Here is a 15,332-nt window from a genome sequence, read left to right on the forward strand (position 1 = left end):
GAGATAGAGTATTGACTTACAATTTAAATAACTAACATGTTCATTATGTAATTTGTAATACTGTTATGTTAAGGAAAGGGAATTTTAGCGCTTCCCTTTTAAGGTCATTGCCGAAGTGCCAGCAGCCAGAATGAAGTTCAGTCTCTTTGGGACTCCTGATCGAAGCAAGAACCTTAGAAGGCATTTCAGCGCACATTCACAGGAAGATTATGTCTTCTCTTTCTAAAGAGCTGAGACAGATGTGCAATGTTCCATCCATTCCCACCTGAAAGGATAATGAACTTTAGGTTGCACAAGGGCACTACAAAGGGGCAGCAAATTGGCAAAGTAGTCCAGGTTTACAGGAAGAAATATTTCACCTACATTGAACAAGTATAGTGGGAGAAGGCTAATGGTACAACCATCCATGTGGGCATTCACCCCAGCAAGGTGGTTTTCACTAGACTAAAACTGGACAAAGAATGCAAAAAGATCCTCCAACATAAAGCCAAGTCACACCAATTGGAAAGTAAAAGGGCAAATATAAGGAAGAAATGATTGAGAAGGTGCAGAAATAAAATAATCTTTTGTAAAACTTTCATTAAAAACTGTTAAAATGAGAAAAAAAAAAAAGGAAAGGGAACTTTAAGCAAAACAGGACTTGGCAGTTATAAGTCATATCTCATTTTAGTTTCCCAGACTGTCCAGTATTATAAAACAAGAAATTTTCTGTAGGCACTGACTGGGGAAGCATTACAAGATCATAGTCTTCTTGAGGGTAAGCACTATATGTAGGTTTCTTTGTGCAACGCATGTTAACAGTCAAAAGAGGTTTGGTGCTTTTGATGAAGAAGGTAGAATCCTTAGGGAAAAACATGGTAAGGAAAAACATGGTATCTTCTTAAGATATAATAAGACTGATAGAAATATTTGTTTTAAAGATAGCTATCAGGATTTGGAAGCATTTTATGTTACATACACCATTCTCAACCAGTTTGTTCACATCTGGGGCAGTTGGATAAATTTGATGTTGTGTAGGAGAGGGGAACAACTTCATCAGGTGAAGTGCAGAATATGTTGTTCACAGCTCTTTCACCTAGGGATTAAAAGTCTTCTCTCCCCACCACTCCTCCCCTTCACCCTCCCATACCCTCCTTTCTACAGAGATCCCTCAGCCCTAATCTACATACGTGCTGGCCTTAGCTGAAAATCAAGCTCAGAGAATTTACTGTTTGTGTTGGACGTTCAGTTAATCATACTAGTCCAACAGCAGTTTACATTCACACTGAGATAAAAAACATGGCTAATTGGCGCATTGTAGCTGTTTTGTAGTGGAGGTAAATTAGCATTGCTGCAAGATTCAAGCATTATATCCACTGGACACTTGCCTAAGTTTGATGTTTTCTGCAGGTTTGATATTTTCTAGCTTGGTTTGATTATTCGTGTTGTAAGTGAATTAAAGGATACTTAACATATTTTCCCTAAAGGCTTTTAAGATGATCGTGTTTAAATAAATGTAACTTTTAATTTTAAATTCATAAATTCCGTGTATTTATATATGATTTATACTTATTTCTAGGGGCCACCTACAGATGCTCCTGCTGTGGACACAGCAGAACAAGTCTATATCTCTTCCCTGGCACTGTTGAAAGTAAGTATTGAATGTAAATACTTGTTTTAGAGAGCTCTGCTGCTTGCACTGTATCTTTTAGTTTGTAATAGTTTTCACGTTAATCCTCTCATACATAAGCTGTTGTTTTAGGTACATCTATAGAGTATGTTTCCAGTGAAACGCAATTGGGTTATGAATTTTATTTTAAAAAGGGTCCAAAGATCTCAAAGCTTTGTGTCTCTGTCTTCCTCTTTACAGATGTTAAAACATGGTCGCGCTGGAGTTCCAATGGAAGTTATGGGTCTGATGCTTGGAGAATTTGTTGATGATTACACCGTCAGAGTGATTGATGTGTTTGCTATGCCACAGTCGGGAACAGTGAGTACTTTCATGGTTGCCTTCTGCAAGTAAATTTGTTTCTTTTCTTTTCCTATGCAGAATAACTCATCATATTGTAATTTTCTCTTCATGATAGGAAAAATTCATCATAAGACTAATGATAGGAAATTTTATATTGTAGTGAATTAAATCATTGATCTTTTAAATGCATCATGAATTCCCTATAGGTCCACAAACTGAGTGATGCTAACAGTCTCTTTCCTTGTACCTTCAGCTTTAACTAGCAACACATTCTGGGTTTATAAATTAGTTACGTTAAGATAGTAGAATATTAGTTTGATTAGTTTGAACACTAGGTTCAAATGATTTTAGAGACTCTCTTAATTAGATTTTTAATTCACATGCATTATCCAATCCTCATGTTTTGTTCTGATTGTTTTGAAATATGGCTCTTAACGATATTCTATATATGGTGATAGATGACTCTTAAGCTTTTCCGATGCAAAATGTTAAGTTTCAAAAACCCAAAAAACCATGACAAACTTTAGTTCTTTTTGCCTAGGTATGGTAATTTGCTTATAGAAGAAGTGTATTGAATGTTGATTTTGAAAGTCCTCTACTCTGCTCTTTTAGAGCTCATTGTTCTTTCTGGGAGTTTTTTGTTTTGTTTTGTTGTTTTGTTTAATTCGTTGGACTTGTAGATAGGTGTATATTCAGATTTTTTTTTTTAAATGGCCAAAAAACAACTGTTCTACTTCCCTTCTCATCTATTTGCCTGGGAATATATATTTACTTGATGAATTTTTTTCTCTAATATGCAACACTGTTCTTATTGAGCCTTGAAAAATATCTGGATTAAAGAAATTGTCATAAAACTGTTTGCTCTGCTTGAGGCTCTTTACTGTGAGTATACTTTGATAAAGTGGATTCTAGAGAAAAACAAATCCTATTTTAAAATAATGAAGTGTATATGTGTATATATACATATACATACCTATATATAATAAACATTTTTGTTCTTGTTCTGTTTTGTTTGCTACTTCAGCAGTATGTGGAAGGTCCCAGGCCAGGGATCAGACCCACTCCAGAGCAGTGACATTGCCAGATCTTTAACCCACAGGGCCACCAGGGAACTCTATGATAAGCACTTTAAATAGAGTAGTTGCTGCAGAATGCAGTGTATTTATAAATAATGCAAAATACAGAAAAAGACACAAATTTTTTCTCCAAATAGATCAGTTTGTTGAGGTAAAGTAATTTAGACCTGCAGATTTTGTCCACCTGGGTTTATATCCATTGTATTTATTTTGTGTATTTGGGCATAGAGAAATACACTACATATTACCTAAGGATATAGGTTTAAATCTTAGACTATTTTTACTTGTATCTATTTTTTTTATGTCAGAATATATGAAGCATACTAAAATAAAAGCATTTTGTTATTTCTGTTATATATCGTCCTTAGTCGATGTTCATTATAAAAAGGGTTGTTAAGCTTTAATATCATGTATTTATTTGTAAATGCTTACTTGACAACATAAAATAGAGTTAGGGTTAGGGTTAGGGTTAGGGAATATTAGAATATTATATTTGATCCCTAGGTTCACTCTGTGTATTAGAATTGGAAAGTTTTTCTTCTAGCCTAAGAGTTAGCAAACTTTTTCTGTAAAGACATATGTCTCTGTCTCCTATTCCTGGTTTATTATTTTTTTTAAACCACCCTTTAAAATGTAAAAAAAAAATCTTAGCCTGTAGGCAGCAGATTGCATACCCCTTGTTCTTGAGGATGCACTCTCAATTAGAATTCAAAATACTGTTTGTTTTGGTGGGAAGAAGTACTTATGTTAACTGGTTTGTTTGAATAGATTAGACTTAAATTCCTGATGTTAAAGGAAAGCCTGGAGGGAACTATAATGGCAGTGATCTCTCCCTGGAGAGATGATATGAATGCCTTTAATTCTTCATATCCTAAAATTTTCTTTTGGTTGAACTAGTGAAATAATGCAACATTTAAAAGACTTGATTACAGATTGTCTCTTGTGGGGAATTTTTTGTGAATGCTTTCATATTTGAGGTAATATTCAAAAGTATATGTTTCCCTCCAATTGTCTAATCTACCAAGTAGTCCTAACTAAAGCACAGAACTTCCTCCCCACCCCCCAGAAAATGAATGCAACTCTGGGAAAACTAATAAATTACTTTCCTTCCTCAGTGTGTTTACTGGGGGGTGGGGGGGAAGAGAGAGAGACTTGAGGCTGTTGCTTATTATAGTAGAATAGTTGTAGAACTTTGGATGAGATGTACTGAGACCTAGTGCTTATCAGTTATCAGAGGATGACAGGAAGTATGCTTGCCTAGATAGGGCTAACCAAAAAATAGTTGGTTCACCTATCAGGGTTATTTCTTTGTGTGTGTGTGTGTGTGTGTGTGTGCATGCGCGCGCATGCGTGTGCACACACACACATTAGTCAAGATCTTAAACTCTTTTAAAGGGTCTTGTAAATTATCCTAACTCATTAGCATTAGCAGTTTGGTACTTGGCAAATTTAGAAGTTTTATTGCTGTATGGTTTATAATCAGATGACTTGAGTGGGTATCAAATAGGTTACCAAAACCTGCATAGGTTTTTAGCTTTTTCTTCATTACATTGTAATATAAAATTTTTTTTCATTCTTATAGAAGCTCATCATTTTTCTTTCTCTCTAAACCAGGGTGTCAGTGTAGAAGCAGTTGATCCAGTGTTCCAAGCCAAAATGTTAGATATGTTGAAGCAGACAGGAAGGTAAGTATTTCCAATGATTATATAATGGAATAAGAGGAAATATTTTCAGAACCGTATCTCGAGATTTTAGATGTTTATGAATATCACTCCTAGAAAAAAAAAGCATATGGTTAAAGTATCACCATCAGTGCTCTGCACCACCTATCTAGTATCTCTTTCCTCTAGGATCACAGAAGTTTGCCAGTCAGAAAACTATCTCATGTTAAAATTCTCAGCAGTTATATAGCAAACTGTAGCTTCCCTCTGTTTAGCATATAGAGTTACTCTCTAGTCACTTATAAATGAAAGAGCTTTTATGTTCCATGTATTTGAGAGCTGCAGTGAAATAAAATTCTAATAGTTAATTATATTTGTAGTCATAATGAGTTTTAAAGACAGGGGAAGTAGAATCCACATAGTCTTCAAATTTTTCCCCCCAGATTAAATCTCTCAATAGTTGTCATTCTCTTGCTCAAATTCTTCTACTGTGGAAAAAACTTCAAAATTAATGTTAGCGGAGGGCTCAGCAGCTGAGCAGAACAGTGCAAATTGGTTTTTGACTGAGTTCCTAGTTCTACTGCTGGTTTAATTGATATTTAATCCTTTCACAACAGTGGATCCTGGTGTCCATTGTTAAAAATGTACTCTGCCTGTAAAATCCAACTCCCAGAGCTAAGGAGTTAAAGAGTAGATATTTACTTGAATACTGAAAGGGTAAAAACTGGCTCTGAGAAAGTGTGGTAACAAGGTGAAAAACTGGAAGCCTTATCTACCACTGCTAATGTGCATCTCTTAATGATAGCACTCTTTTGTCACACTTATTCATTTCCATGTTTTCTGGATAATATGGTCTATGATTTCAGTGTTTCTAATGGTGCTTTTTCACACCTGTGTGTTTTTCATCTCTTCTTAATTTATACCCTGTTAGTGTGTTGTTTCTTTTCATATCATAAATGCATTACTTGTTGTGTTCTGAACAGCTGAATGCCCTCTTTGTTTCAGGCCTGAGATGGTTGTTGGTTGGTATCACAGTCACCCTGGCTTTGGTTGTTGGCTTTCTGGTGTGGATATCAACACTCAGCAGAGCTTTGAAGCCTTGTCAGAGAGAGCTGTGGCAGTGGTTGTGGATCCCATTCAGAGTGTAAAAGGAAAGGTAGAGTGGATTCTATCTTTATCAGCATCTCCTGCCACATTCTTTTTACAGATACAGTGAATAAAAGTCTGTTTGGTTTAAAGTAAGATTCTTAATTACACCAAAAAACCCCTGTCTACTTTAAAAAACCAGCTAAACAAAAACTGTACAAGTCAAGAAATGTCTTGGTATTATTATTAGCAGTTTAACTATTTAGAGATTTGTTTCTACTTTAATCAGTCTGATCAGAAATGTTTATCTTTAAATTTTTTTTATTTCATGGTTTTAGGAATATTAATTATACTAAAAGCCTACAATACCCATTTTATTAATATTTTAATAAATGTTGTTCTACCTTTTATGTTAAAATGGTGAATTCGGGATTGGCAAAACATTTAAAGAATTTAGTTAAAGAGCTCTGTTTTGCAGACATTGTGCAAGACGTGTTCTGCAGTTGTGTGTTCCAAATATTTTAGACAATGAAAACTTGCCCCAAACACTTGGTATCAACCGTTTACATTTTTGGAGTGAGGACACAGTTGAATGATTAGATATGCTAAATGACTCTGAAAAGAGATTAACTTGCAAAGCATATTGGGTTATAGTTGTTCTTTGTTGAAATCTTTTGTTCTTGTTTAGTTCTTTTTTCTTTCTTTTTTTTTCCTTTCTTCCTTTTTTTTTTTTTTTGTTCATTCGTTCTTTCTTTTTCTTTTTTTTCTTCTTTTTTTTTTCTTTCTAGCCCCATATGCCATTTTCCTATTTCCTGCCTCATGACAGCAGGGAGCAGCTCTATTATCACCTTCACAGAGCTGTCTGCAAATGTGAGAGGCAATTCGATTTTGCTCAACCACAGGGAGAGTGGATTAGAAAAACTACAGAACATACAGAAATTGGCTAGGTGGTTACTGCTTTAAAATACTGCTGAGGTGTCTTGTTTGAGCATGTACTTCCATTGTAGTATAGAATAATTGTTAAAATAAAATCACAATACATTTATGGAATCCTTTTTTATGCAGCTTTTACAAATAATTTTTACAGCACTTAAAATAAATATTAGCTTGCTATCTATCAGACCTGGAGTTTGATAGTATTGAAGATTACATTTACATCTGCTCACCAGCTCAAACAAACTAAATATGGCTGTTAAAACATGGAGTTTTTATCTGTCATGAATTTGAAGTTGAAAAGTTTTTGACATTGTATTATTATGATGAATAAAAATTGAGGTCTTCTCTAAATCATGATCCTATTAGATATGGTTTAGCTTTTCAGAGGCAGAAACTAGCCATAAAACAATAATAATAGAAACTGATATACTAGGCAATTCCAAACTGGTAACTTCTGAAGCTTGCTGTGTATATCTGTATTTCAATTTATTCACTTTAATTTTTATTGTGTATCATTATTTAACTGATAGAGATAAAAAGGAGTTGAAAATTCTTGACTTTTGCTAGTTGTATGAATTAAAGTACTGTAAATAACTCATTTAAATAATAATTTTAGAACTATAACAATTATCTGATTAAATTCCCCCACCACCGTATTTACCAATAATAATTGAAGCCTAATTTTAAATTTAATTAGAATTATTTTAAATTAATTAGAATTATTTTAAATTTAATTAGAATTCTGTCTTGGAGTATGACTTTTTATGGTACTTAACTCGTGTGATAGTGGCTACTTTGAAAAGGAAAATATGAACTTAAATACAATGAAAGAAAGCATTTTCAAAATAAAATGTAAATAAATGAATATGTATTTTGGCTAGCTATCTTGTTTGTAGTATTTTAAATGGCAGTTTTAGTTTACACACTTAGTTCAGGTATTATATAATATTGGAGTTTGCGTTGTTTATTCCTCATTAATCATAATTGATACTAAAAGAATGCATTTTGTTAAAAAAGTATACTTGTAGCATGACTTTGTTGTCATGTGGTAAAATTGTACCTTTAAAAAATATATCAAAAATTACTTTATGAAATCACATTTCACTCTAGTTTTATGTATTGTGAAAAAAATTTTTTTTTAATTTAGTATAAACATCTGTCATTGATGAGTCTCATTTGTCGTACCTAACATACTGATTCATACAATTATATCACCTGAAATAAGGATCCAGTTCTTACTTCATCTATAAGGTGTATGAGTTTGGTTATAATATAGTTTTCTTAGTGCCTCAAACTGTGAATTAAATTAAATGCTAGTAAATCCATGGCCAGAATGTTCTACTTAAATAATTACACTTAAAAATATAAACTTAAAAAAAATGAAGAACAACATAGGTCTTTCCCTCCCTCTCCCTTCTCCGCACATGATTTACCAAAGCTGTCAAAATATTTATTAAGATGATAGTTAGATCAAGAGTTAAACAATGACAATCTATATGCCAGTGATTGAAGTTGGGTCCCTGTTTTTTTTAATACCTCTTTCCTGTATATTATTATATTTCCATTTTTGTAAGTCTCAATATTATCTCTCTTGTATTTGAATGACTAGATAAACATGGATTCTTTCTTTGTAATCTCAATTAATTCATAATGTTTGATTTCCTTTTATAGTGACTTGACTGTATCTTTATGAAATTACGGCTCTATGCCTGGTATTGTGGTGATAACCAATTCAGCTTGCCTCATTTATTCTCTTCTCTAATTCTGGAAATAGGCTCTAATATTCCATTTATTAAAGAGTACAAAAAATTAGGATCAAAGGGATTACCCCAAATCATACTTTGTGTTAAGCAGCAGAACAAGGAGGTAAATCAAGGGCTATAAAGTTTCAGAGCTCAAACTTTTACTGACTTTAATATTAGACAGTTAAGAACAATATAATTAAAATAACTCAGGAATGGAAAATGAGTACCAAAAGTCATTGCAAGATCTTTGCTGAATTTATATAGATAGATGTCATTTGCTTCAGCAAAAGTCAAGGGAAAGAGATACAGGTTTTCTGAAGAGTTTTCAATGGTTCATGTGTACTATTTTTAGTATGTTAAAATACACTGTGAAATAAAGAATCTGTATCACTCTGTGTATTACATAATCCTGTAAATGTTTTAAAATGATGTAGGTGAAAAATCAATGATAATATTTGTAATTTAAATGGAGTATAAGCTCATAGATATTAACAGTGAGCTCCAGTCTAAACTTACCAGTGAAATAGTTTTTAAGATTCTGCTTTAGGTTAAAAAAATATATATTAAATTATTAAAATTCAGTTCTCTAGTGGCAGCCTCTTGCTTAATGTTTTGTTATCCTACATATTCAGCCTAAAACTGGACTTGATCCAGCAACAAATTAAGTTAATTCAACTTGTAATATAACTATCCTTCCTTAGGGCAAAATGAACAATCACTTTGTGGAAAGTCATAAAACTAGCATACAATTCTTGCTGCTTTTGAGAACTAATTTTCTTGTCAGGATTCCTGTTGGTAAAATGTTTAAATGTTACCTGCTAACTCCAAATAATTTTTGTGTCCTCTATTTTGAAAACATTAAAAAAAATCTTTAAACACCCTTTAGCTCAAGTAAAATTTCATACTAGTTGAAGATTTTTTTATTTACTTTGATCAGAAATATTCAGTTGGCTTCTAAAAATGTAATGTTTAATTTAGTTTCAGATCAGCCATCATCAGGCATTTTCTTAAGGATATCTGATATGCCTGTATATTAATGATTTGAGACACAAAATAAATAAAAAGTAGTGTTGGTCTTTTTGAGAAGATAAGTCATACACATTTAGTGTCACTAGTGAACCGGATAACATTCTGCCAATTATTTACTGATAATCCTACATTGCATACTAATATAATATGTGTTATACTGATCCTGCTTTGTTTCTGTAACTAACTGTTAAACTGCGTGCTAGCTACAAATAATTCAACTGATATTTATTTAGAACTTCTTATTTGTCATTACACAGTAAAATAGTACTTATATAGCAAACATAGTAAATGAAATGAAATTAGAAGAAGGCAGACTCATTATAGGCTACATAAAGTAGATGAAGCTTGGACTGAACTTTCAGTGGGAAAGATATCACTCAGAAAAAAGAAGCTTGTATCTTGGAGGAAGAGGTAGAAACAGTACCACTCCTGGTGATACTCACCTCTTTTTTCATTCTTATTTCATAGATATATTAGAATGTAAAATGAATAGTTTTTGTTGTTATTATTGTTTATTTTAATCAGCTTTTTACCAAAAAGATGGGGCTATGAAAGGTACATACAAATATAGGAGGAAGTAATTAGGGAATTAGTATTATAAGAGCTTATATAGAAAGTTATGTCTTTTTGTTTTTGAATATATAGAAAGTTACATCTTTTTCAGGGTGAGAAGGAAAATATTTTACTTGACTGGGAAATTTTTAGAAGGTTTTAAGATGGTGGAGATTTTAAACTACTCTAGTAATAGTTTTGTTTTAGCATTTTCTTATTGTTATTAAAGATAGATCATAAAGGCAGGGCATAGAGTAATGAAGACTGAAGGCTTTGGGATCAGGCCTGCATTAGCATCCAACTTTCATCTCTACTTTAGAGCATGACCTTGAGGAAGTTACCTAATCTTGAGCATCAGTTTTCCTATTCGTAAAACAGGGATGTTAGTAATTATCTCATTGTAATAAGAATATTATGAAGTCATGTATATAATCATTACAGGGCATATGCCATATAGGAGGCTGTGATAAATGTTACTTCATTATTCTAAAGATTAAAATAATTGATGCTTGGGAGTTCTGTCATGGCGCAGTGGTTAACGAATCCGACTAGAAACCATGAGGTTGCGGGTTCGGTCCCTGGCCTTGCTCAGTGGGTTAAGGATCCGGCGTTGCCGTGAGCTGTGGTGTAGGTTGCAGACGTGGCTCGGATTCAGCGTTGCTGTGGCCCTGGTGTAGGCCAGCGGCTTCAGCTCCGATTAGACCCCTAGCCTGGGAACTTCCATATGCTGCAGGAGTGGCCCAAGAAATGGCAAAAAGACAAAAATAATAATAATAATAATAATAATTGATGCTTAAATGAAAAGCAACTAGCATATTTTTAAAAGTAAAATGTAAATATTTCTGAAAATTTTGTTAAGAACAAATCTATAATTAATTTTGAACTTGCTCACTTTAGGAAGATGAAGGTAATAACTACAAGAGAAATGAAAACTTTCCCTTTTTATATTCTTGCAGTCATACTAATTTAGGAATACTTTTCTGATTCAGCTGATTTTTTTTTTTTTTAAGCACTTACTATTTTCCAACGTATTTCTATGGGGCATGCTGATGAAAATGAATACATTACCTTAAAATTCTGGGCTTTGAAGTGATTAATGTATCTCATGTAAAACCATTTTGTGTTTTATTCATCAATGTGTTGTCTCCCCCACCGGGCTGGAGCTTTTATAGGAGAAAGGTTTCCATATCTTGGAATTGATGTTGTGGATGTAAAAAGGAGTTTTTTCCAAAAATGTTTATAAAATAAAATCAAAGCGTGAATGTGTCAGTGGTCAGTTACTACCAGTTCTGACTTTTAGCATACAGGAAAACTACAGTTACTTTTTGGGGCTTAGTAAGTAATTTGTGTATGTTAGCAGTCGTAGAGTCCTTTATTAAATGAGTAAAATGTGGGAGTGACAAAGTCATTGAGCCAGTTTGTTCATAGACCTTAGCCGTAATGAATCTGAACTTTGTATAATCAGAGCTAGTGCTCAAGTTTATCATTTGTCTTCTAAAGATAGTGGAAGATATTTAGAATAGCTGTTATTTATAAGATTGTCTTTTGATCGGTATTCATAAAGGTCAGTTAGGGCTGAATAGTTCTAATCTCAAACTGTATATACACACACCTTGCCTTTGCCTGGTTTTCCAGACTGAAAGAGAAAAATAGAAAATAGGACACATAAAAATTCTATTTCCATTCCTAATATAGCTCTGTGAGCATACTCATCCAAATCTTGGAACAAGTTTAGTTACTATATTATCTTTGTTTGCATCCTGTTTTTCACTCTTATTATCAATTTGAACTTTTATAATATGCTTAGATTTAATCTGCGAGGATGTCTAAGAAATCCTAGGTGCTAATGTTCCTACCCTATTCCTGATAGACTCCATAGTTTAATTTAGCTGCTATAATCAGGAATTTGTCACTAGGAATGTTAAAGCAATTTTATGTTTAAAAACCTAGGAAGCATAAATCACGTGTAAAACTAAAAGTTCTTGGTGTAGTTCTTTTAGAGTTTCTGTATTAAAATATAATTTCTGAACTAATATTATTGTTTAATAATTGCTGTGTATTTGAGTAATAAGATGTCTGCTTCAAATTAGTTTGAATCCAACTGTAAAGATACGGGAAAACCTTTAAAACAGTGTTCCATTATCTATAAAAATATTATTTATTGACTCTTTTGCTTCCTTGAATGCTTTTCTTTCCCAGTCTAATGATCCCTGGTTATTCATTCAACAGACATTTATTGATCACTACTGAGTGCCGGGCATACATTGGAGACGTAGAGGAGAATAACTCCCTGTCCTTAAGGCCATTGTTGTACCAGAAAATGGAAACTATGACTTTGTATAAGGGGCCTTTTCATAGATCATATATATTAATTGTTTAAGATTATATTCAAATGATTTGACATTAGCCCTTGTTAATTGAGAGGATGTTTCTGGGCCTCAGACTTAGTTTTGGTGGGTTTAGTGTGTTCTTATCACTGTAATTTCCTGAAGAGAGTAGAGTTGATTATGGTGGTAAGTTTTCTTCTAAGTCATTATTAGTCTAATAATCAGTGGTTCTTCTTAAACTGCTAGTAAGCTTTTCAATAGATGCTCACTGCCACTTTTATATTCCAAGTAGCTGTTAAAAACTGTATGCAGTTTTTATTTTATTTATTTAGGTATTTATTTATTTTGTCTTTCCACCTTTTCTAGGGCCGTTCCCCACGGCATATGGAGGTTCTCAGGCTAGGGGTCTAATCGGATCTGTAGCCACCGGCCTACACCAGAGCCAAGGCAACACCAGATCTGAGCCGCGTCTGTGACCTACACCACAGCTCACGGCAAAGGCGGATCCTTAACCCACTGAGCAAGGCCAAGGATTGAACCCGCAACCTCATGGTGCCTAGTTGGATTCATTAACCACTGAGCTATGACGGGAACTCCCAGTTTTTATTTTTAGTTAAACACAAGTCACTGCTTGAAGCTCAAGATGCCTGGGAGAGTGTTCCATCAATTCAAAACTGAGCAGTGATGAGTAAATGGGAAGTATATATTTTGTAAAGCTAATGATTAGATTTTTTATAAATAGTGAATGGGGCGGGGGAATAAACATGAATGGTAACTTAAACAGTAACCAAAAATGCTTTCTTGGAGCTTTTCGTTTCAGTAGATTTTTATTCTGCCCCATATAGGTGTCCCAGGTACTCTGCTCAGGGATTGAATAGTCATTGGTGAATAAGACAGACACAAACCTTGCTGTGAAGTTACTGAATCTTAAGTAGTCTTTTCTTGCTTTTGTGTCAGGATAACTGTTATGTCAAATAGCTTGGTGATGAAGAGTGCTAGCTTTGGCATGCTTTGTGTGTACAAAGCATAGTGGTGTCACTTATTGGTTGTCATCTCATTTAATTTATTCAAGTCCTCTGAGCCCCTCATTTTCCTTTCCATAAATTGAGAATCTTAATACCTCCTCTCCTCTTTGTTGTTGATATTTCTATATAATATGATTTTATATAATATTTAATTAGTAAGCCTAATGAAAATGTCAAAGTGTTACATGGCACTGTAATTGACCTTTACATATTTGTCCTACAAAAATGACCTTGCCAATGTATTTCCCTTATCCCCTTTCTACTGCCTTTCTGACATAGGTGAGCCCTAGCCTTTGGTCTCTAGAAACTTTTATTTATTTACTTTATGTGGAACTGTCAATAAACACATCAATTGTGTTGCTTTCATTTGTTTGTCTATGAGAAAGGAGTCGCTTGTTCATTTTATATAGGTTGACGGAATAGCTACCAGGTAGAATTGGTCCTCTGAGTTGGTATCAGACCAAAGAGCCAGAGATGATAGTCTCTCTATTGTTAATAGTCCCTGAGGAGTTCAGTTAAGTTCATTGTTTATACTCATCATCTATAATTCTAGAAATACCTATCATATATGAATATCAAGATACTAGGCATATTGTCATTTTTTTAAAAAGATGATAATATTCAGTGTAACTTATGTTTTTTGTTCTTTTTTTTTTTTTTTTTTGTCTTTTTAGGGCTGCGCATGTGGCATTATGGAAGTTCCCAAGCTAGGGGTCAAATTGGAGCTGCAGATGTAGGCCTATGCCACAGCCACAGCAGTGCCGGATCTGAGCCATATCTGTGACCTACGCCACAGTTTGCAGCAACACTAGATCCTTAACCTGCTTAGCGAGGCCAGGGGTCGAACCTGCATCCTTATGGATCCTAGTCAGGTTCTTAACCTGCTGAGCCATAATGGGAACTCCCATTTTTTGTTCTTTATTTAGGAATTTTCCTAAGGAAATATGTCTTTAAAGGTCCCTCCATAATTTCCTGTTGATGTTTTCATTTACCAAATGTCTGTGTATATACATTGGCATATAGATAATGTTTATGGTTTGATTTGGGGGGTAGCTGTTTCCTAACTTTAACACTGTATTGCAATAGCAGTACTCTGCCTGGTTTACTGTGTCAGTTTGAGTGCTTCAAGAAGCAAATGTAAAAAAGGGATTAGATTTACAAGAGGTTTATTTGGGGGAACACCTGTAACAAATAAAGGGTAGACTCTTCAGATAGCAGTACAGCTCTGGCCACACAGGAGAAAGAGAAGGTGGGATTGGTTAGAAAGAGCTTCAGACCGCAGTATATTTCTGAGGAGGAAGTTTCAGCCAGTTTGTTGGAGAGTCCTTGAGACAGTTGTCCTTTAGAGGAGTCCCTTTTTGGCAGGAATGGCTAGGTTGTAGTACTGCTGCTGTGCTCAGTCTTTGGCTGGGAGTAGCCTAAGGGAAGTGTGACCCTGGGTGAACCCCTAGAGGATCCAGAAGTGTAGCATCTGGGGTTTGGTGAGTCAGCTATGCATTTTACAGTAGGTTCTACTGAAAGGAGATCTGAGCTGGGCAACTCAATGATCACACTAGTAACTATAGTAGCAGGTTCACACATATTATTTTTTATTTAATCTATCGCTAACTCTGTGAGATGTCATTCAAGGGCAGATGGAGACATTGGGAAGTTAAATAACAGTTGTCTTAGGTCACTTAACTAGCAGGTGATAGAACCAGAATTCTAACTTAGGCAAAATTCTGACTCTAGAGTATCTTTTTTTTTTTTTTGTCTTTTTGCTATTTCTTTGGGCCGCTCCCGCGGCATATGGAGGTTCCCAGGCTAGGGGTCGAATCGGAGCTGTAGCCACTGGCCTACGCCAGAGCCACAGCAACGCGGGATCCGAGCTGCATCTGCAACCTACACCACAGCTCACGGCAACGCCGGATCGTTAACCCACTGAGCAAGGGCAGGGACCGAACC

At 34.4% G+C, this 15,332-nt stretch overlaps 1 protein-coding gene and 1 pseudogene across 1 annotated transcript in view; both read left to right on the plus strand.

Annotated features, from left to right (window-relative positions):
- The window catches only part of PSMD14 (proteasome 26S subunit, non-ATPase 14), a 103,144-nt gene that overhangs the window by 55,461 nt on the left and 32,351 nt on the right, over positions 1-15,332 (plus strand). The window contains exons 4-7 of the mRNA XM_047772738.1: positions 1,559-1,630; positions 1,850-1,969; positions 4,642-4,712; positions 5,694-5,844. Coding sequence (XP_047628694.1) covers positions 1,559-1,630; positions 1,850-1,969; positions 4,642-4,712; positions 5,694-5,844 — 414 coding nt within the window. The remainder of the gene's footprint in view (positions 1-1,558; positions 1,631-1,849; positions 1,970-4,641; positions 4,713-5,693; positions 5,845-15,332) is intronic.
- Positions 85-541, plus strand: LOC125123230 (60S ribosomal protein L26-like; annotated as a pseudogene).

This window comes from Phacochoerus africanus, chromosome 3 (genome assembly GCF_016906955.1).
Source record: "Phacochoerus africanus isolate WHEZ1 chromosome 3, ROS_Pafr_v1, whole genome shotgun sequence".
In the NCBI taxonomy this organism is placed as follows: domain Eukaryota; kingdom Metazoa; phylum Chordata; class Mammalia; order Artiodactyla; family Suidae; genus Phacochoerus; species Phacochoerus africanus.